Source organism: Trachymyrmex cornetzi, unplaced genomic scaffold, assembly GCF_001594075.2.
Source record: "Trachymyrmex cornetzi isolate Tcor2-1 unplaced genomic scaffold, Tcor1.1 scaffold121, whole genome shotgun sequence".
Taxonomy (NCBI): domain Eukaryota; kingdom Metazoa; phylum Arthropoda; class Insecta; order Hymenoptera; family Formicidae; genus Trachymyrmex; species Trachymyrmex cornetzi.
Window position 1 is genome coordinate 432675 of NW_017295773.1, and position 23610 is coordinate 456284.

Below are 23610 nucleotides of genomic sequence, written 5' to 3' on the forward strand. Positions count from 1 at the left end.
TTTTCTTCAGAAATTACAAAATGTAAAATCTTATAATTTTGAAATTATTTCAGAATTTACATATATAAAAAATTCTAGGAAAAATATAAACTCAGCACTACTGAAATGTGTTACAATTCGTATAAAAAATCTCAAAAATTTTCTAAATTATATAAAAATCGAAAATTTATTTAAAAATTTTGGAAAATTATATGAAGAATTTTAACAAGCAGTATTGTAAAAACTGTAAAATATCAAGTGAGATGAAAAAAATATACATGGTGTTATCGTAGAAGTGGTCACCCCTTATTATTCCGTAAAAACTAACAGAGATAAACTTAATAAATAACTCAAATTAAACGGCTGTAACTAAACTTTATTGTAAGCACAGTATTCACTGAGAGAAATTATTTATGTTAGAAAAGCATAATTTTTTACTATAATGTAAGTATTTCGATATAAAACTCCCTTCTACGAGTACAATAATATATGATATAATAAAATTATATTTTTACAAAAATAAATTTAAAAAAGTAATGAAATTTTCTTATAATGTTATAATATAAATACCAATGTATTTTCAGATATATCTACATTAATACAAGTATTGTCAGAATGGATTCTGCGTGATAAATCATTGGCGCTGACAAAAAATGCGCTCGCAGAGCCTACCATGTATAGCTTAGATGAGGAGAATAGAAGACGATTTCCAGCCAGTCTGGCATATGATGTTCTAGTCACTTTGGTTAATCCTGATCCTGAAAAGCTGAAGATTGTTTGGAACCTTAAGACTGTAACTGAAGGTATATATATATATATATCATAAATAACTATTTAATATCAAAGTAGCTTGAAAAATCGTAAGATTAAAAAAAATTTTTTTTAAATAATTTTTTAAATACTTTGTAATGACTTTTTATTAACTATCTATATACTATATAGGGTGCAATTTGAAAATAGTCGAATATCTCAAAAACAAAGCATTTTTAGAAAAAATGTCTGTTTGATACACTGTGTATATTATTACTAAATACCGACAAATTTAATCGTTAACAAAAATACAACTCACATTTGTGACTAAAATTTAATTTCTTGTAGAATACGTGCAACCGTTTCTAGATGAGTTGTCCATTTTGAGTAACTTTTCTATCAAATCGCAGTGGCTGTATTTATTACCATTAGATATGAATCCTAGACGTGTACCCGACAGTAGCCCAAGCCGCAGGCACTTTGCCTTGCGCGAGAATGTCCTGCCACAACTTGTAACACCATTGGAGAAAAAATTAGGTTTGTAATGCATGTAAAAAGTATACGTGTCTAGCATATCTGACTAAATTTTAAAGCATCGCAGGTTAGTCTCCATCCATGTATCAATTTAGTCGTTTATATGGTACCGTGTGACAATGCGCCTTTACATATCTACACCCGCAGCGGGCACAGATCGCGAACAGATAGCAATGTGGAAGCCTTTCTCTCTCCAAGGTATCTTTCATTTCTGATTTGTGATTCACACATTTATTACTATTGTAATGATTTTTTTAAAAGGATACTAAGAAGTCTGTTTTACTAAGTAAACGCAATAATTTTCGTAGAATGATATAGATATATTAAATATATATGTTACTTTTATAAATTTGGAAATTCTTTTCCAGAATTAAAGTCCAGAATTAAAGTAATGTGCATGAAAATTGCTTTGTTACACTGTGTGTATAATATGTATATAATATTTATCTTCTATAAAAATAAACTTTTTCGACAAATACATTATTTTGAAACTAATTTAGAGTTCAATCATTTAACATTGTACAATTGATATAGATGGGGTGGCGTGATTTTGATTAATCCATCATCCGAGATTTGTGAGAGCGCACGAGAGGATGAAGCTGTTACTGTCGTTCCCGAAGAAACTGCTATAGTAGGCACATTCCTGGCACAACTCAGACTATTGCTAGGCATTCCAGAAATGGTAACAATATTAAAAAATTTTAATATATTGACTTAATTTTAAATAGAGTAATTTCTAATTTCTTTTCCAGTCTGTTTTAATTGTGTAAATTATTCAAATTTATTTACCCAGATTCAATCACTATAGTACAAATTGAATGAGATATCAAGACGGATTTTTATTTTACCTTTTTATAAAAAAATCATTCTATATGCTACGTTCCTGATTACGAATATCGCACTACTGCAATATTGCATGCGATTCGCTAAACATAAACAAAGCATTGTTATTTCATTTCAGTACTCACTTGCACGCCAACGGTGCTCCACGTACGCTGAGAAATAGCATGAATATCTAGTGCCTGTTTATAACTCAAAAACTTTTAATTATTATAATCTTAACATATTTTGTGATATTGGAATTATCTTTCAAAATAATGCTAGGAATTTGTCTTTAAACATCGTTACGATTTTTACAAGACAGAATATTTTATTTTATCTCATAATCCTTTATATAATATACAAACATTCATTAAAATGTAAATGACTTAAAAAATAATTAATTTTCAGAAATCTATTAACGGAGTGACGGCGGTGCCATTGGTGGGGTTAAAATCACGTGATTGGGAAATTGATTCTTTATTGAGATATCGCACTGTTGAACAGTTAACTTCGGCCAAATTAACTCTGCAGTCACTGGCGCGACTACTCAAAGAAATTAGCAATATCGTTATTACGGACGTAGTAGGAAACAGAATCAAGACTGCTCTTGGGCTAGTGCATGAATCTGCTGAGCATCTGCGACGAGGCGATCTCAAACGTAGTTTCATCCTCAGCAAAGAAGCTTTTATCATCTCTGAGGCGGCTTTTTCCGACCCAACACTCTTGGCGCTTCTTTACTTTCCAGAGGATCAAAAGTAAGTTAATTTTAAATTATCTTTAAAAAAGTGGAAATAATGAAAAAATGTCAGAGCGCTATCATTTCCTCACCACCCTGCGGTAAATAGCATGGTGCGTCTTTTTTTATAGTGGTTTCCCCAATAGGCCTATTCCACTCTCATCTTTTAATGCAAGAACTACGAAATGGCATCCTCTCTCGTACACAAAATTCCTCCCTTCGAACAACATCGCGTGCTGCACGTTGAACTATTGCCATAATACTGTCAAAGGCATCATACTATTGGACTCTACCATATATCATCTGGTAGAAGAAATATTTTACTATGAAACTCGTTTAGGCTTATATTTTACGAAGCTATAAAGCCTGCTAAAAAGCCAAATTTTGCAATTTTGTTCTTAAAATTACTGTAATAAATAAAATGATACACTCCTTATTCGCTGTGCAGATACGTGTTTTCATGTTGATATTTTTATTTCCTAGAAGTAATATATTCTTGTGTGCTATGGCCCTTATGAGATTAATTGAATTATGAAATATTTTTATCTGAAACGAAAAACTGTTTTTTACTTGAGATAGTTGAAACGATCCACGTCTATGTAACATAAAAAAAGAGATAATATTTAATTCCTCTTTGTGGGTTCATATAAAATCAACAGAAAGCATTACGAAAATTCAGCATATATTTTTTAAATTACATAATAAATAATTTTATGATATTACAGGTACGCCGTGTACATTCCCCTATTTCTGCCGGCTATGATACCGGTGTTGTTATCTCTCAAGAATATACGAAGGTACTATTTTCCTGGAAAGGATAACACAGAAAAAAAGGTCGATCTTAGAGAAAGTAAAAATGACGAGGACAATAGACTGAAAACTGAATAAATCACTTATCTGACCGATAATATTACATGCAGACACTCGTGCGATTGCTCGTTTGAACTCATTTCGATCAAAAGGTAATGTATAACAATAAGCGTATAATTTCATGCAGAGGCTCTTATCTAAGTTTTTATTTACGCGTATAACGTTAAACGTATTTCGAGTATCTTTAATTCACTCCAATGGGATCACATAATCGTAACGATTATTAAATGAGCATAAGAATTTTGAGAATTTTTACTCACTGTCGCATATGACAGATAATATATTAAGATCTCGTTCAAAAAAGATGCTGAAAGAAAACGCGTGAGAAATGGAATAGCTTTGTTTTATTCCGAAAAGAAAAATGTTTAATAAATTATGTGTACGAGTATATATTATATTCATGCAAAGGAATATAATAAACGATTTTTTTTCTGGAGCCTCCTTTCTTTTCTCATTTGTTTCTTCAAACCATGGTGGAAGAAAACAGGTGAGACAACGCGTATAACGATAATTTAGAGTAATCAGCTAGCAATAAAATTTTGGTCCTAACTAAATAGTAACGCGATATTCAAATATAACATTGATTAATAATAAAAGAATAAATATAAAATGTGATAAAAGAATAAATATAAAATTTGTAAATATATATAATACGAAATTACTTTTACAAAACTTCGTTAATTAATAAAATGTAAAGTAAATGTAAATTAATAAAAATATGTAATAAACAATAATGATAAACAATTATATTAATAAGTCAATAAGTAGGGTTGTGTGGGTACCCGAAAATACGGGTCTGGTCAGATCGAGTAATAATTGGGTTCGACTTTTGCACAAATAACGTGACTTTAGCGTTCATCTATCTGGATCTACCGTATTACAAAAGCTCCTTATTATTGTACTCTACTTGAGCTGTGTTCCAAATTTACTGTCGGCGCTGAAAATGCTAGTTTACGTTACGTGCATTATATGTTATGTATTCCTGTAAATTTCAATCTTATATCTCGGACCATTTAGAAATTATTTAGGTCGCCCGTAACTTTTAGCGAGTACTATATAATTTACACACATACAAAAACGAAAAATTTTTACTTTTCACACTTTCGCCCTAAGGAAAAAATTACATGATCGATACCCTCAACTTTGGAAGTTCCGTCAGAAATTATCGTCATACTCTTTCTCTAGTATTCTGATACTTCTGATTGTTTTTCGACAAGCAAAGCATCAATAAGATGGATAGGAATGAGCCTAATTTTGTCAACATCGGAGGTGAAGAGGCTAAACTCAACAATTACCTTACAAACTTTTAAAACTAATCTTCGGTGCTTTGAAAAGACTTCTTTTTTTTGCACTTGTTTGTCCATTGGTACAAGTTAATACAGTATAGCATCTTTTTACCATAATATTTACTTTTTATTTTTTACTGATGTGAGTCTTTTTCAACACGCGTTATTTTCACTTCGACAGTGTTTCAATTGTGAATACCACACTTCCATCTCCACCACAACCGGAAAAACAAGGTTATCAGCGACAGAAGGACCACGAATTTTTTTGCCGCTGCAGAATCCAAAGTAAATTGCAGAGATTTTATTCCTTTCTTATTACTCCGTGAACTAACTCGAACTTGAGTTAGTTCTACTAAGAATCACCCATTTGCTTCATATAAAAGCTGTGCAATCTGTGTTCTTACGAAATAGTAGTCCACAGACTAATACTTTGTACGAAGAAATAGCGTGTAGTTCTTAGAATTGGACTTAGAAGGCCCAATTGCACCAAAGTTATTTTGACTAAGCGAAGCTTAAAACTCTTTCTGTCTTTGTCACACTTTTGGCTTGAAAATGAGACAGAAAGAGTTTTAAGTCTCGTTTAAATCTCGTCAAGTAATGTTTATACAACCGGGCCTAATTAAAATGTCATTGTTATACGAAAATTTATATACGTGAGATATTGATCATGGTGGAATAAACAAGGTATACCATTGCGCATCCTGGCTGTGAATGGCGGGGGTAATCTAAGGTGGGGAAATCAATGAGATATTTGACCCGAAATCGTGTTCTTTCGTTTATTCGTGTTTTGCATTTCGGGTCAAATTTCCCATTGGCTACTGCGCAACCACGGGAATGGTACACCTTGTTTATTCCACCATGATATTGATGTAGTAATATGTAGTGATGTGTCAGTGACACGTAAATTGTCTGTAAATTGTGTGAAGTTCTACTTGTACTATGATTAATCATCTTTAGATTCCCCTTAAGGATCATTTATATTGGCCGTAAACTGTTAATTTATGCTAAGCTGTAAGAAACTGACCAATCACAATCGAATGTGAGCAGAATGAAGTCAATTAGTCATTATTCTAGTATAAATAATCTTTAAAGCTAGAAACACATAAAAAAATCGTAAAGCAATAAGACTTAAACAGTGAGCGAATCAACCAATCACAGTAGAGAACGTGAAGTAGTGATTGGTCAGTTCGCTTACTATTCACGTTTTTTATGTTTCTAGCTTTAATCAATCAGAGCTAAAAATTTGATTAATTCTTGATTGGCTAATTCTTAAGGTACGTCTTATGGTTACTGTTATGGAAAGTGTGTGCAGCAGCTCTAATATCTCGTTTTAACTAGTTCTGTTTTTTCTTTTTTACTTACTTATTCATTTATACGTTGTACATTGATTTGGATAAGACAACAGTTTCTTATACTGAAATTTTTCATTATCATTGACAGTTAAAATTTCATATTTGTGTGGGTTGAAATGTATCACGCATATTCATGATATTCCATGCATGCATATCGGTATGTACTCAGCTGAAATACGCATCACGCATTCAAAATACAAGCAATTCCACACATTCTCTCTCTCTCTCTCTCTCTCTCTCTCTCTCTCTCTCTCTCTCGCATCCTTCTTTTATCAGATTCCAAAAGTTAATAATTTGATTAGATCGTTAGAAACAATGAGTTTTATGTACATATATATCAAATCAATCCTCAACCACATTACCAAAAGGTTACAAAAAATTGCGAACGTTAAGTTACAATTTAAAAAATGAGAGAAAAATTGTCCATCTACCGTGAGAGATTGTTTTTTCTATTAATCTATGATAACTAAATAAGGATTTAACGTTATTCGATAAGAGAAGGGCATATAGTAAAATGGTTAGCTACTCGATTCATTAAACCAATGTAAAATTATATATTTTTTTTTATAAAATAAAATAAATAAAAGGATCGTGTGTAACGGTCAACAAAGTAAAAATAATTGCTTCAAAAATGTCGTGTTCATGACAAATACTTACGATAAATAGAATATCTCGACAGAAATAAAGTCTTGATTGCACATGTTTTAATTTCGTCAAGAACTTAAAAATGATAATAGTAATAATACTATGTAAACAAGCAACATTATTAATGAAAAGAGCATAAATAATACGCGACTGTATATTGATGAGACATTAACGATAAAAAACATTATGAGAAAAAGCAATCTTATTAGCAAAAGCAGCCAATAACGATAATGAATTGCTGTAACTAACACAATCGCTTCTTATAGATATAATAATGATAATACGTTATCATCATTATACCTATGGTATACGTATTGATCTCAAATGGTAGCTGGACACGGTTAAGAATAAAAATAAATTAATTCTCAAACTAATGAGCTTATCTGTGTGAAAAAAATAGAAAAAAGAAAAACAGTAAAGAGCACTTAGGTCAACAAGGATTTTGAACTAATTGTATCGCATGTTGTAAAGCATCAGCGATATTCTGAAAAACAGGTACACCTTCACGCGTTGCGAAGTCCGACAGGTACATCCTCCCCCGGTTGTAATCTTTTCGGGCTTGTTCAGTCAACTAAATGAATAAAAAGAAAATAATATCAACTATTATAATTTAAAAAAAAAATTTTCCTACAAATATTTATAAAAACAAATATGTATCATAGATTATAACTTTGCAATATTGTACAGAAGTTAATTTCATTATTAATTGCAATTATATGATGCTTGAAGTTTAATTTGCTAGAATGATTTAGTCCTAAGGCTCCTGAGTAGTCGCTGTGGCCGTATTGGCTATTACCCCCCTCTCGGCGGTTAGCAAATAATTGTAAAAGGCATGTGAGGTGCGTTTACTCAATGCGTAGCCTATTTTCACTTTCTTTTATGACTATTTACTAATTGTCAAGGAGGGGGGAGAGGGGTTTCAATCCATTTTTATAAGTATTTTAAAACGATCTCATTATTTTATTTTACCTAAACTTTCCCTGTTTATAAATAACATGCAAGAAACTTTATTGTGTCATTTCTCGCTTATGATGTCATGATCTTTATATGATCGCGGCGACTATTCAGAAGACTTACATAATTTGATTGTTAATTCTGTGTTGTGTATGTATATGTATGTATGCGTGTGTGTTGGAAAAAAGGAGGGATGTAAAATATCAATCATACTTGTTCATCAGATATAATAGAACCCTCAGGAAGAATTTGAACACAGAGGACGAGCTTAGCGTGCAGTCCAATCAAATGAGCTGCCAGTGCCATAATGGCGATGCCGCGCGAATGCTGCGGCACTATCAATAGGATCAGTCGTGAATTCTTTATCTTCTGCAATTCTTGCGGCAATATTCTTACGTTGTATTCATTCAAGCTTGGTCGATATAGAGACAACCTCATTGATCTGGAAAATCGCAAATAAATGAAATCATATTTAATGCCCGTCTCAGAGATTGAGATTGAAATTGAATTTGACCGATCAAAGCAAAATTCGCTAAATTTGATATTGTGAATTTGATATTGTGATCGGCACAGGATTAAAAGATTCGCAAGGGCATGGAATGAATTGAATATTTTGGAGTTAACTTGAACTAACTTCAATCAAACTCTAACTGTACTTGTCCGTGTTGTTTTACAATTGAATTTTAACATTTTTACAATTGACCTGTTGACAAACGTAATCATAGATGTACAAGTTACTTTTTGTCCTTGCTTCTTTCCCTCGGTTTTAGACCTCATGGTCTTGCGTAGCTGATAGAGCGTTTTTGTCGAATCAGCACATGTTCTCCCAATAACAATTACTGCGATTGGGTTGTTTGTACCGATCATACAATTGGATCGTGTTATTAATACATGTTATGTTTTACTATATAATATATATATAATTATTATTATTTCTTAATTCTATTAGGTTATTTATTTTCTTACGATGTTTATTCTGTTTAGGCACTTGTGCGATTGCACTCGTGATAATTGATTCTGATCGGTTAAATACAATCTCAATCTCTAATCTGATATAGGCATAACTCGGTGAGAGGTAATTATCACTAAGCTGTTGATGCTCACTCTATCAACGGTATTGCAGAAGATTCTAACCAAAACAGATCTTTACTGACTACGCCAACATAAATGTCTCTCTTCTCGAACTCTTGTACGAAGGAATTAGTCCAATCTGAAAAAGTTTAAATCTTGATTTAAAAGTTTAAAAGAAATTTCGTTTTTTACCTAATTTTTACGAAATAGATAAAATCGAGTGCTCAATTTTGGGAAATGAGAAAATGGAAGATTCAGGCGAGAAGTGTAGACAGTGAGTTCATTGAAGATCGTGGGAAATTGTTGAAAATCAGAAATACCTAGGAAACGATTAAAGGGATGTACGAAAACTCGGCGCAAGAAATTTGAGGTCTTCCTACATAATATATTCCATACTGAAGGTATCTCACTTTCGCAAGAGATGCCATTACTCTTCATCCGCATCCATGACGATTCACTGGCTAAAACGCAGAACTGTTCGAAATTTATTCGCAATTCGGTTGGGTCACCTTTTGCCGGAAATCCATCTATTAATGTCCTATAGATTTCTGCACAGCGAATATATCGTACTTTAATATTTTTTACTATCAAAACACGAATCTGTTAAACGCCATAAAAATATAATACGCAAGCATTACCGGACTTCTTATTTACTGTGTTGAGCAGATCCAAGAGAGACAAATTGTTACACATTGTGCTTGACTGTAACATCATCCAAGCCTGGAATAAAAAGATCATATTAAGTTTGATGATTTTTTTAAGAAACTTAATTTGATAAGATGTACATACTTCCCCCAATTTTACTGTGCCACTATCATTAACGTCCATAGATTTGAAAATTTCCCGCAATTTTCTGTCATGTAAACAAAATTTCTTTATAAATTGTTTGTAAATACTCTTTGTTTTTTTCTTATTTATATGCATGCTAAGAAACATTTTGAGAGATTTTTGGAGGTAAAAACCGAAACAAACAATTTTTATTTAATTACATTCTTGTATTTTCTTTCTTTAATATTCAAATATGCTGCATTATTTATCGAATGCATCTAATTACGATGTAAACATCTTGATCATTTAGTAACCAACATGAAAACAAGCGCTATAGAAATACATCAATTTGTCAATATACAAATGAAGTTGATAACTGGAATAATGTCAAATCATTGTAATTATTTCCAATCATTTAAATGTAAACAATTCGAAAGAATATAATTCTTGATCTTTCTAAATTTTTTTTTATTTATTGAAATATTATGAATAAAAACCAACATTGTTTATTGATCTATTATGCTTACGATTTTAATTCTTTAATTTTTAAACATTACCACTTTCATGTCACAATGTTAATTAGACATCGCCAGGTTATTACATATTTCCAGACATAGGTTACTGAGTGATAATTGCTTGTTTTAATTCTGGCTTATTGTTCATTAATATGTTTTCAAATTACCTTATATATATAATTATATATATATATAAAACAAGCAATTATCACTCAGTAACCTATGTCATACATATAATGTAAATAGGCGACTACATTGAATAGAAACTTACACTACATCCGTTCCATTTTGAGTAAGCGAGATTCTTATAGGTTTGATGCCATCCTCGGTGTTCACGCAATCCTGCACATTGATCTCTTCACGTAACATCTATACATAGCATATACATGTATATATACATATTAATCATTCAGGTCCGATTTTTCATTGTCTGGTTAACTTGTGGTTTAATCTGATATTTTATTGAATGGGCTTCATCTATGATAATATCGTGAATGAAGCCTATTGGATAAAATAGCACGTTAAGTTTAACCACAAGTTAAACAGATGAAAAACCGAGTCTCATTCTGATACATTTTTTCATTGATCAGAGCCATTACCTTGGACGTACAATGAAGGGCAACTGATACACTCTCGAATATTGGTACCCTTTGCCTTTCCATTAGGTATTGAAGCACTAACAACCCGTTCATCAAGTCATAATATTCTCTGTAGAATAAAATATAAGGTTGATAAGAAAGAAATTATAACAATTAAATAATAAATCTAAATTAAGAGATTTATATTTATTTCTTTGAAATCTGTATAATTTCATATTATATTAAATCATATGAACGTACTGTGTGGAAACAGTTTCTCCAAGTATAGCTTGTCCTTGACGATACGGATAAATGACAAGAACCAAGGACTCGCTACGTGTAGCTGCCAGTTGAGCTGCTTCAATGATGCCTGCGCTGTTGCGCGTCTGATTGTCAATGACAAACAGTAAGACTCGTGCCGTCTGTTTTGCCTCATATTCTTGGGCTATTAATTCCGGCCCCCACTGTGACACTTGCTGTGATACATAATTTAATTGCAATGTCTCGTACGTATACAATTATGAAAAAAAACAAGGATAAACTATTTAAATTATTTACAGGATTATAATAAGTAATGCCAAGATTCTGAAGAGTCGGTATCGCTATATCTGACCTCCAGGTAGTTGGATTACAAGACCCGCCCAAAAATACCTCATACGCCATCCTCTCTAAGAAATTAATCAATAAATAAGTATATAATTAAGACATTGTCTCATCGACACAATTAAAAATGTCTATAATATAATAAGCAGACTGTTTGTTGACTTACTTGAACCAATTTTGTGTTTAGTACCTTTTCCATCACCGTGTAATGAACAAGAGGCGTTCATAGGAACAACTGCTGTTCTAAAACAGAACAAGAATAATGTATATGTAGTGTAATCGTTTAATTTTGTTTTAATTCATATACTGATCTAGTATTATCACACTCAATATGGTGACTATTGTATTTGTAAAAGACTCTATAAAGTGATTTTTCTATTTACACGATCGTGCATATAAACCTGCATACAACACTGATTCATCAAATTCTATGATTAAGAGTAAACTTTTTCAGTTTCACAATCTTCATTATTTTGATTATAACTATTATAAGTACATGTTACAATTTTTACTACGCACGAAATATAAATTATGGCATGTATCTCAAGAAAAAAAATTTTTCTGTACTTTTTAAAATGAAGAAATTTTTTTTTTTTCAAAAAATTTATTAAAACTCAGAAAATTTTTATAAAAATAATTTCTTTAAACATTCTATTTTTGCTAATAATCACCAAAACTATAATAAATGTATTATTAAATTTTTTAAGTTTTTTGTTTAGATTTGAATATGTTTCGTTTTCTTGTAAAGAATTTTTTTTCAATATTTGTGAGAAAAAATGATGTAATCATAAAATTATTACAGCGAAATTATCTTTACATTTCTTTTTTTCATTATTATGTCAACATTTATTTAAATCATTTATATATTTATTTAAATCATTTATTTAAATCATATTTATTTAAATCATGTTTTAAATACATTTTCTAATATGATCAGTTACATTTTAGTCAACATTTTTTTTCTGAATATAATCTCTAAATTTCAATTATAAAATAATCTACATTTATTTTTTTGTACATATACGGTCCAATAAGATTTTTATTGTTTATCTTACGTCACCTGAAAGAAAGACATTTCCATATATATACTGATTATTGCGAAGAATATTACTCAGTAATATTCTTATAAGACCTCAGTAGTTTAAAGGCTTAGGTCGCTTGCATGGAATGCTAGAGATCTGGATTCGACTCCAGACCGAGGTAATACTTTTCACAAAAATAAATTTATTTACAGATTTCCAGCATATTAAGATCTCTTTAATAGATGCCTATTGAACATTAAAATTTAATTGTGATATTATTTCAATAGTTTAGTTGCGTTTTTAAGTAACTACGTTTATATATATATATAGTATATACAAATTTCACATCGAATTATTTAGGCATTAAAGATTCATCGGCCAGTTTTGGCCGATGAGCCTTTAGTAACGCTAATTATGGTCAAAGTTAAATGTTGGAATAATATTTAAAAATAAATTTATCTCAGATATATAACTGCGCGCCAATTACTTTCGGACTTGCAACACAATCAAACTGAAATAATAATAATAAGCTTCCTAAATTAAATTAGATCGTCGATTTTAAGATGTTAATAACAACAAAAATCAACAACAAAGATCTTAGTTTGGAAAAATTATTATTATTTCAGTTTGATTGTGTTGCAAGTCCAAAAGTAATCGGCATGTTTGAATTTTGCCCGTAAACATGAACAAAAATGCATGGAAAGTAAAGAAATTTTTCTTCTCAGTTTGAGTAAACATCTTATAAACGGTTATTATAATATTTCGATAAATTAGTTAGAAATATCGTTGATGAAATTTATTATTTAAAACTATGTAGTAAATATTGGACAATTTTTTACGCAGGATGCTACTAAAAACGACAATTGTACCGGATCATGAAATTACATCAGTCTGTATAGCAGAGAAGAAACATCATCAATGATATCAGTAAGCGAAATTTCATCAGAGTGTGGTAATATGATATACGAGATAATAGCATGGATTAATCGTTTTGTAACTAAACGTACTTCCAGATATCAAATAATTTTGTTATGACAGACATTGCATTTCGTTTCATCATTGCTTTTAAATATCCCCACTATAATCATAATTAAATGGTCAATACCTTTGCCTGAAACATAGAATTCCCCGTTTATCTAACAATCGAACAAAGATACGCATGTACATAGAAAAAAATGATTTATTCTATAAATAATAATTTAGTTTGTGAGAGGAATGGAAGCCGTTATTGTATAAAAGAATATTTGATCATCTTCAAAAATACTGAAAACTACCTAAAGCAAGTCAGACCTGTCAATATATTGTAAAGGTTTTTTTATATTACCCTTGCTCGCACAGATGTGCCAGTTCTGCGGCAAATATGTAGAATTCTTCTAACATTATATAGGCATCAGTATATTCAGAATAATTCTCAGCATCGTACTGCAGCTTGTTGTATAGCTGCAAGCAGTTTAGAAGCAACAGCATCACGTATATTTCTTGTATCTACAACAGTAAGCAATTCTCTTTTCTTTGTTTTCGTATCGTTAGTCGAGGAAAAATTAAGTAAGAATGAATATACTATACTTACATTGGAAATACTGGTGATTGTAAAGTTTATGCTTGATCAATACCTGATGATAAATATTCCTCATTATTTAAAACTGATTTAAATGCCTACTTTTGGAAATATGAATGTATGTTCTTTTCAATTGGAACTTTTAAGCTTTTCTATAAAATAAAAAGAAATATTATAATTTTCTAATTAAAATAAGTAAAACTATTTTATTAAACAGAAAGTAAACTTTATATAATAATATATAACATAGGCTATAAATCGCTTTAATTTTAAATGTAACAACTGTATTAACCTTGATGACATTTTTGTCAGATATGCCAGTACATTAAATGCTTTTCACCAAGAGCTTTATATCCTAGTTTCTTCTAATTAAAAATGTTTCAAGTTCACCTGAATAAAACACAAGAGATCTTTTAACATATTTACATGTTTATTTTTCAGATGTTAGCACAAGTATATAAGTTATAATTTTTTAATTACAAAAAGGAGGAAAGAGGAGGAAAGAAAATATTCATATATGTTGATGTTCTCATTGCTGAATCATTAAAATGTCACGGGGTCTGTTTTTTTGTGGCTGAATTAGTATACATTTTTGGAACTTAAAGTAAGAGATACTTGGATATATATTTAATATTTGATGAAAACGCGAAAGAGTTCAGTCTAGAAATAAGAAACAGACCTACTCACTAATATTCCCAAGAAATACCGCGTCATGTAATCACATTTTCCATTTCTAATTACAATAATAGATGATTCATTGACCCATACAAATAATTTGCATTATGTTAAAAGAAAATAACAATCTCTTATCACATCATAAATTTTGTTAGTTACAAAAGAAAGTTAAACACCCCTGTCAGCAGTGCCGCTGTTTTGAGACAATTGATGGATGCTTATGTATACACACAACCACCTCGCGTCACCTCTCCGTCGTCGCACAGAATCGTCGATCGATTAAAAAAATGACTTATTATTTTTTTTAAAGGAATCTCGATACAAGGATTATTTTAGATTACTAATCTAAATAAAGATAGCGCACTCCACAATTTTTTTGTCGTCCTCCGTTCTATCCTCATCAACGATTCAGGAAGGGATCGCGCGGCAAACAGCAGCAAATATCGAAACTATCGAAAGAAACAGGTACCTTTGATGATGTTTACGTGCCCATACACACACACACACACACACACACAAAGAGAAGAACACGATCACGAACTTTCGAGTGCAAGACGGAGCGCACCATTCGTATACACTCTCGCTGTCATTCACTCTCTACATTGATCTCTGTCCGAACGTAACACCACCGAACCGAACCAAACCGAACACGTTGATAAACAATGCGTATCCACGCGTATCGCGCGGGCGCGCGGGAGAAAAATCAACAGCGGTGGCGACGCAAAGAGTCTCGCCGCGCACTCCCGCTATTGCTCATACTTATTTATACACTTGTTATATTTAAAATGAAAGAGAGGCGCGCACTAAGTAACTGGCGCTAGAGACGTAGACGTAGACGGCGGATGGAGAAGCACAGCGCCGTACGGATAGTCAATCACATTTTCACCGGGATGGTACGTTGAAATTATTATCATTTTAGTCTCGCTCCACCGAATGTTGAGCGAGGACGAAATGGGTGCACCTGGGTGAAGTCACGGTCGATGACGACGTGCGTCATGTGCGATGCGATACGACGGAAGTCGTTGGATCTCACTCGTAAATATATTGATATAACAGTCTCCGCGACATAGAGCGAATATATTACTATATTCCGACACGTTCGAGCGTTTTCAAACGGGAATCATTTTTATCTCTCTGCGATGACACCAGGTGCTTTTTCGGGTAACGGAACAACCGACGCTTATTTTGTATACCTCCGGACCGCGGACGTCTTTTTACCCGCGAGAGACACTGGGTGACTGGAGCGTTGAGCGAGCGTGCGAGCAGCGAGTCAGCAATGACGAGTTGAGCGACATTTATCGCTTGTTGTCTTTCGCGACGGGATTGTCTCTGTCTGTCTGTCTGTCTGTCTGCCTGCCAGCCTGCCAGCCTGCCTGCCTGCATGCGTGCGTACAAACGTATGTACGTACCAGTACGTACATGCATGCACTCGTCCCCGCGACGCTGCGCGACTCCACGCGACTCTTCGAGCAGACTCGAGAATGACGTAAACCTCCAACAATGAAGCGTGATGTCACACATGAAGTTCGCACAGACTCTCCAAACCGTCGCCGTCGCGTTGCACGGGTTGCACCTCCACTCGCGCCTCGCGCACGCGCGCGCCTTCGGGAACCTTGAAACCTTGAATTTTCTGCTCGACTCGTAAGTCGTACTCGTATTGTAGCAACATGCTTGTTGACACTGGGAGCTTTCTATCAAGACTTTTAGGCGACGTACGTCGACACAGTGCTTTCCAACAATGACATGCCACGATGCCGCGGCACGATTAGACGCAGCAAAGCGGATGCTTTCTCTGAAAAAGGTTTTAGATGACATACCATCGACATGGACCTTCATATATTTAACACAAGTTTAACATCTCTTTTTTTTTTTATTGCTAAAGTTTGCGAATAGTTTGGGAAAGTTTAGGAAAACAGTTTCATAATTTAAGAAATCATTTATTTATAATCAATTAAAATTAATCGAGCGTATATATAGTTAGCAGAAATATTTAACATTCCTCTTTTTTTATTGCAGTTTGAAAATAGTTTGGGAAAGTTTAGGAAAATTGTCTCATAATTTGGGAAATAATTATAATTATTAAATTTATTTAATAACTAAAAATCAGTTCTATTATTATATGCGGTAACATTTTCTACTTTATCGATTGTGCACTTACACCTTATTTCGACTATGTATACCCTTTAAATTCTATTATGTTACTTTAGAGTAATCTTACTCCATCATGCAAAAGATACAGTTCTTTTTTATTTCAAATAATTATGAAAAAATAATTGGTTATATTTAACTTACATGTGCATATTACGTATCATAAAAAAATCAATCTAAGCGAAAAAAATTATAGAAAGAAAATTAAAACTTAAGATACTGTAATCTCATTTTAGTTTCAACTTCTGCAGAGCAAGGATGAGCGACAAATCAGAGACCAAACAGATACAAGAGCTCACTGAGTAATCATAGCAACTAAATATACCCAATGATTGTATGTATACGATGATATACAATTTTTCTGACACACACTTTTTCATAGGAATTGAAAAGAAAATTAATAAAAATAGTTACGTAGGAAAATCTATCCGATATTTTTTTAAGTGTTTGAAGGGCGTTGTAAATTTTGACATATGTAATTAGAATGTTTCGAAAGAAATTGAATGAGCACCAATATATGTTAAGTAAATCATTGCGTTATAGTAATATGATTCATACTGTCGATCTTTAAATTTTAACAGTATTTTGGCCTTTTTCTACTACAGAAAGTTTTCTTGTAACATAAAATTGAGTGGTTTAGTAACAAAAAAATGTTAATTTTTTTCTGATATTTAACGTGCTATAACTGATATGTAATTGTTAGAGAAAATTGTTGATCCGTAAAGATTATTCGGCATATCATACCGAATAATTTAATATACTTTAATTTATTAGAAAACTTGCTTTGCATTCTGGATTCTGGTTTTATATGCTTATGTAATCATAAGTGGTCCACTTGCAACTTGTGGTTACTGTAGTAAATTGCCCATTGCCAATTGCAGCGATTTCTGCGTAGTTAAAAAAAAATTTTTTCTAGCGTTATGATTGGCTTGTGCGCAGTTGTACAATTGATATACCCTTATCCGCTCTTATTAGAATTTTAAATAGCCGAAGTGTTTTATATTCATTTTTCGTTGCTCATTTGAAAAAAACGTCAATATGCTCTTTTAGCAAAACCTTATTTAAGAAACTGATAAAAAACGATACGAAAAAGTTTAATGGCTTTTTATCATAATTATAAATTATGAAAATTAACAGAAGAATATCGCACATCCATGATTCTTGTCGATTTCTTTCACAAATATCCTATTTATTATAATATTATATGATTCTGTATCACGGCACACAAAAAACTTAAGTCAATAAGACGTAAGCAATAAGGAAATCAACATGTTGGATTGGCTACTTACATTTTATTGCTCAAGTTTTTTTGTGTGTCACCTAACGATAGTCAAAATTTTTATCTAAAGAAAAACACGTTTTAGAATATAGAATATCGTTTCATGAAAAATTCTTGAAAATATGAATGATTAGATGTATTTTAATAGAGCAAAATAACACAAAAAATGATAACTTAAAATAAGAAATATTATAAAATAATTTAACACAAAAATTTGGTATTTGATATGTCATATAAATAATGACACAATAAATATATATATCTACATTGCATTAAAGTTGTTTGCGATATATTTAAGTTCAATATATCTCAAATGCATTTTAAAATAAAAATTTTTATTTTATGATATTTATTTATCGCGATAAGTTGTAAGTTTTAAGTTGCTATTAGCATTATTATTAAAATTGATAATCAATTTAATTTGTGGGATTATATTATTTCAGTCTCTATGATTGAGTTACAAATTCGACAATAATCGGCGCATAGTTAAGAAAAGATGTATTTAAAATATATATGAAACATTATTAGGCACTAAGATCTATCTGAGATTACTTATAGGCTTTTTTCCTAATTTTTGAAAATTCATATATATAATTTCTAGTATCATTATTTATTAACGAAAATATAAAGGTAATGAACTCATATTAATAATTCAATAGGTAAATGACAATTTATGATAATTTTGAAATAATGATTAAACTTGTTATAAAATTATGTATATATATTTATATATTAATAGGAAAAATCAAATTTCAAACTATACGATTACAACTACAATCACGATTTCCAAAAGTTCGGATTCTGCTGTAACCGCCTCTCAAAGGTTTCATACCAGCTCTGTAATGTAGACAGAGGCACAAAGTTCTCAGTAGGATTTGGTGTCATTTGAGCTTGTGTCACTGTAAAACTAGTCACATAATTCACAAAACTTGTCAACATCTTTTGTACGAATTCCATGGAAGAACTGGTTGTAGTTGCGGCAATGGTAGCTATCTGCTGCTCAATCACTGTCAGTGGATCAACTGACACACCAATCTGCGCAAAGTGTGAGATCTTACCAACCCCAAAAATTCCTAAATTGCTATTCACGAATTCATGATTTTTCTTCAAATTCGATATCTTGAAGATGGCTGATGGTTTAGAATTGGAAATATATCCAAGAAATTGCCAATTAGGTGGCGCATTTGGATCTGGCCAACTAAAGTATACTGTAAACAATGATTTTTCAATTATCAATTTTAGGACATCTGTATAGTTCGTATGCAAAACTATTTTATTGCTTCGTTTCGAAACTAATTCTCTGTCTTACCTGTACCTCCCATACCATCTGAGAAAGGAACAGTACCAGTCAGGAACACTACTATATGGTTTATATTGTCAGCATCAGGTATAGTAATCAAGAACTGATTCTCACCAACTTGTTGAAAGTCGGTTTGAACCTAAAAAATAAAAATTATGTTTATACAAAATTATATATAGAGGATGAATGTTAATGGCTGTCAAAAGTTTTAGAAGGAAGATTCTATTAGTTTCTAATTTTTTGATTAACGAGAAAAACCATCATAATATCAAGGATTCTTGTGGAGATGAAAAGGTTTCATACTGAACAATTTTGTCATAAGCATTGTAAATTATTATTGTTCAAAAATAAAGGCGAAAAATTGATCATTATTTCATTTATTGAGGATGACCAATTGTTTAAGGTATTAATTGTTTTTATATTTGTGATTTTGATATTAACTTTAATGTACTTAATTACACAGTATCAAAAATATCCAACTTGGCTCATTAGCTCTATTTTTTTTTACATTTAAATTTTGTTCATATGTGAGTCTAATTAACATTCATTATTTCAAATTAAAAAATTGATTATTCTCTATTTCCTTTATACATACTAATCTTATTAACCTAAATTGATAAAGAATTAAACAAATCTCAATTAAATTTAACTAAATGTTTGTAATAGAAACAGTTTTATATAATTGTTATTATTATTGAAATAAATATATAATATTAATCTAGCATTACTAAGATAAAAATATTTATAGCAAGATTACTAAAAGTAGAGTTAAATTTCACTTAATGTAAAAACTCAAAATTCATACTTGAGTCATAATAACTTATAAATTTTTAGAATATTTAATTCTTGGACTCACAAAAATTATACAAACAAAATTGATTCCAAATTATTACCAATAAAACTGATTTACACACATACACAAAATAATTACAAAGTTTTATAATTTTATATTATAAAAAGAGAATAATTGAAAATATAACCATTTATAGTATTTAGAATTTATTGTAATATCAAGCTTGCCAGCTTGATAAGATAGAAACTTTTAAAATAAAGAATATGTCTCATAATTGATGAAATAAATTTTATACTATCATTGCTATGAGAGATAATAAAAACAGAATTCGATACTTACGAGTCGTCCAGCTACTATTATACCAAGCATTTTTGCAAACACATCTAGATCATTCTATTGTATCTCGTTTATTACAGAGTACACCAGAATGTTCTAAAGAACTAGCCCACAAGTACAAAATTACTTGTGTATCATTCCGTTAAAATCGTATAGTCACACACCACCGTTAATTGTTAACCACGATGGACCATGGAAAAATCTAGATTCTACCAGATGAAGGCCGCAGCACAGACTCTTGCATAACGCATAATGCATAGTGCATAAAGGAATCAACCAATTGAAATTCTTCTTTTCTACGGAATGGGAGGAAAGAAAAGATTCTGATTAGTTGATTCGTTTATGCACTATGCGTTATGCGTTATGCAAAAGTGTGTGCTGCTGCCTTTAAAGTGCCATTTCATGAAACGCTGAAAAGCAGCAGAAAGAAACTTGAAAGTGGACATCTTTTTTCGTTTAGATACCAAACCTCATAGGGTAATGTCCACGTTTTTGTGGTTCTTTTCAATGCTATTATATACGTGGGTTAGACAAGGACGAATAATCAAGTTGATTCAAGTTGATTATCTGTCCTTGTCTAATTCACTCAATAGTACGAAAGAGAATCACAAAAATGCGAATATTACCCTACGAGGTTTGATACATGCATGAAAAAATTTGGCTATAGGATAGAGAGTTCTGAGGACCTCTCTTGCTGGATTCTCCCTGGATCCGACGTGCGTTTTACGACGTTTTGCAACCAATCAGACAGCAGAATTTTATTTCGTATCGGAGATACGAAGCAAAATCTTGTTTTTTGATTGGTTGCAGAGCGTCGTACGACGCACATTGGATCCAGGATGAATCTAGCAATTAACTGTATTCCAAAATTGACTGCCAGTACTGAAAATCTGTAGCGCACGTAACGTAAACTGTAGTGTTTTCAGTGCTGGCAGTAAATTTGGAACACGGCCAAAAATACACAAATGAAATCTCACCCAAATGACTGCAGAGTTATGATTGGTCCGCGCTATTCAGTTCCGCTATAAATTTCCGCTTATGAAACGCCTGCTTTCTTTAGGTCTGTTCCTTTTGGCTCAATTTTTGCACCAGTTCATCTTTCTTCCTTTTCTCTCAGGAGAAAAGAAGAATAAGAAAGATGAACTGGTGCAAAAGTTCAAACAAGAAGAACGGGTCTTTTTTTCATATTTGTTTCTAACTACGGCCACAATACGAGATCTGTTCGCGTTGCATAAAATCCTCAAATGCATTTTTGCACTTAAAATGAAATAGATACTGTTACGTCCACTCAACGTTAAGTTCGATGGAAACCTAGCCATACATTTTTCTTTCCAAATAAGTACTCTGATTGGTACTCTGAGACACGACGTAACGCCGCTTCCATATGAAGCGACCTCGGGTCATCGCGCGGAGAATTCCTTAAAGCCTTGTGTCCACGATGCTAGAAATCGGTCCAAGATTTCGGACAGAGAAAAAATTAACAAATCACATTTGACCAATTTGATCACATGACCATTGTGATTGGTCAATTCTTTCTTCATCCGAGTTCTCGGACCGATTTCTAGCATCGTGGACATAAGGCTTAAGGCGGCGCCACTCTTCCCGTTGCGCAAGAGCATACAGAGTGGGGGCGTGGGACGCTTAAACCTTTGGGACCTCGGTCTTCCACGCTCTCTCTGTTTCTGGACTCGACTATGTAAGGACCTAAGCGTTAACGGCTCCCACTGAACTATCCATTTTTCTAAGATTCGTAATCCGACTCATCCCTCATTTCCTTTAAATTTTCCTCTCAGAGTCCCATTAACGCCCTGTATACTTCGTATAAGCATCCTGCATGCACTGATCCTTATACTTTCTTTGTGTTTAGCGTATTGTATTAGCGTAATCAAATTATACTAATAATATTGTGCCTAAGATAATTCTTAACCACGTGTTACCCAACTCGCATCTCTCTAAATTTAATATCTCGGGTTTCAACCGAACATTTTCGCGATTTGTAATAATTTTATAGAAATAATCGTGCTAATCTATTGTGCAACCCATCGTTGGTTAATAAACATTATATGTAACACGTGTTATTGAAATCCAGATCCTCTGTCCCTTATTCCAATTGCCGGGAGTGGATAAGACGCAAGGAAACCGCAAAACTGCCGCACGAGAGGAGGACCGGATTCCACCCACTGCCGAAGACCCCAGTGATTGCTGCATTGCGTTATCATTCGCGCCTCCCTACGCAGGTAAGAGATTTGTGTGATTCCACGTGGCTGTTTCAGCGCGGCGCCATGTTCGATGCCGTGGCGTCACTCCATTGTATTACCACGTGGCGCATCATCAGCTCGCGTATAACTCGCGCCGCAAGTATTCGTGCCGCAAGAACGCCGTCTGCAACCGCCGCGTCAACTAATTATTTAGGCATCACCGATTGGCTCAGCTCGTGATATAGTGCGTTAATTAATATTTGTTATGTGCCCTCGCATTGTAACGATAGAGTCGCGTAACAGGGGGGTAGACAGCGACGCGTATCGTGCTTGGATCAATGACTCATTTTGCGCGAGGTCACGCGTTTATTTGAACAGTATTAGTAAAGAAATCCTCTGTAAAGGTTGTCTTAGCGTGGAGTAGTTGCCTCACGCGCGCGCGGAGTATAATCTCACCGACCGCCACTCCCTACACCTCGATGCATCCAACCGCCTCGACCAATGCGCCCATTGTTCCCTGACGCTCACTATCGGACGGCCAGTCGGAAGTTGCGAGATTTGCACCGAAGTACGCTCGCGATTCGTGGACTACCTGGTTGGAACGGGCGACCAAACGTGGAAAGTAGTAGCTTCTGAGGCTACTATGGATAGATCTCACAGGAACGCGCCTAGTCGTAAAATATTGTAGATTTGCAAGATCCCTTGCGCGGCGGGCACCTGATTGGTCGGCGGATCTCTACTCAAGAGGGACCGAGTTTTCCTAAGGCAGTGGGTGCTTTCCAGCAAGGGACACAGTCAGACACAGTGTAACACAGTGAATCATACGTCCTTGTTGTTT

The 23610-nt window shown here is 32.8% G+C and overlaps 3 protein-coding genes across 9 annotated transcripts in view; 1 reads left to right on the forward strand and 2 right to left on the reverse strand.

Moving 5' to 3' along the window:
* The window catches only part of PIG-S (phosphatidylinositol glycan anchor biosynthesis class S), a 31154-nt gene extending 25007 nt beyond the window's left edge, over positions 1-6147 (forward strand). The window contains exons 4-10 of one of the 2 annotated variants that reach the window (XR_001940450.1): positions 564-782; positions 1078-1266; positions 1323-1461; positions 1798-1945; positions 2494-2840; positions 3547-3783; positions 5159-6147. Coding sequence is in view for 1 of the 2 variants with exons in the window: in XM_018517723.1 (XP_018373225.1) it covers positions 564-782; positions 1078-1266; positions 1323-1461; positions 1798-1945; positions 2494-2840; positions 3547-3709 (1205 nt within the window). In the remaining variant the exon portion in view is untranslated. Of the gene's footprint in view, positions 1-563; positions 783-1077; positions 1267-1322; positions 1462-1797; positions 1946-2493; positions 2841-3546; positions 4305-5158 lie in introns of those variants that run through there. The other variant, XM_018517723.1, reaches the window with a different exon arrangement.
* A 98-nt stretch (positions 6148-6245) lies between these two features.
* Positions 6246-16337, reverse strand: LOC108767728 (uncharacterized). 6 transcript variants are annotated; one of them, XM_018517744.1, is made up of 16 exons: positions 15912-16337; positions 14336-14433; positions 14056-14195; positions 13810-13970; positions 13591-13596; positions 11630-11706; positions 11419-11528; positions 11122-11336; positions 10882-10990; positions 10554-10651; positions 9789-9852; positions 9638-9719; positions 9320-9547; positions 9033-9138; positions 8142-8370; positions 6246-7545 (listed from the first exon to the last, which is right to left on the reverse strand). In XM_018517744.1, the coding sequence occupies exons 4-16, from the start codon at positions 13950-13952 to the stop codon at positions 7405-7407; spliced, it is 1608 nt and encodes a 535-aa protein (XP_018373246.1). In that variant the 5' UTR covers positions 13953-13970; positions 14056-14195; positions 14336-14433; positions 15912-16337; the 3' UTR covers positions 6246-7404. The 6 variants fall into 6 exon arrangements, with proteins under 6 accessions (XP_018373246.1, XP_018373238.1, XP_018373261.1 ...); XM_018517736.1 differs by lacking the exon at positions 15912-16337 and adding an exon at positions 15188-15322; XM_018517759.1 differs by lacking the exon at positions 15912-16337 and adding an exon at positions 15188-15321 and having other exon boundaries at positions 9410-9547.
* Positions 16338-18922: 2585 nt separating this feature from the next.
* LOC108767486 (protein OPI10 homolog) lies at positions 18923-20758 on the reverse strand. The gene is made up of 3 exons (XM_018517400.1): positions 20578-20758; positions 19455-19584; positions 18923-19353 (listed from the first exon to the last, which is right to left on the reverse strand). Exons 1-3 carry the CDS (start codon positions 20605-20607, stop codon positions 18923-18925), a joined length of 591 nt encoding a protein of 196 aa, XP_018372902.1. The 5' UTR covers positions 20608-20758.
* Positions 20759-23610: the final 2852 nt, after the last annotated feature.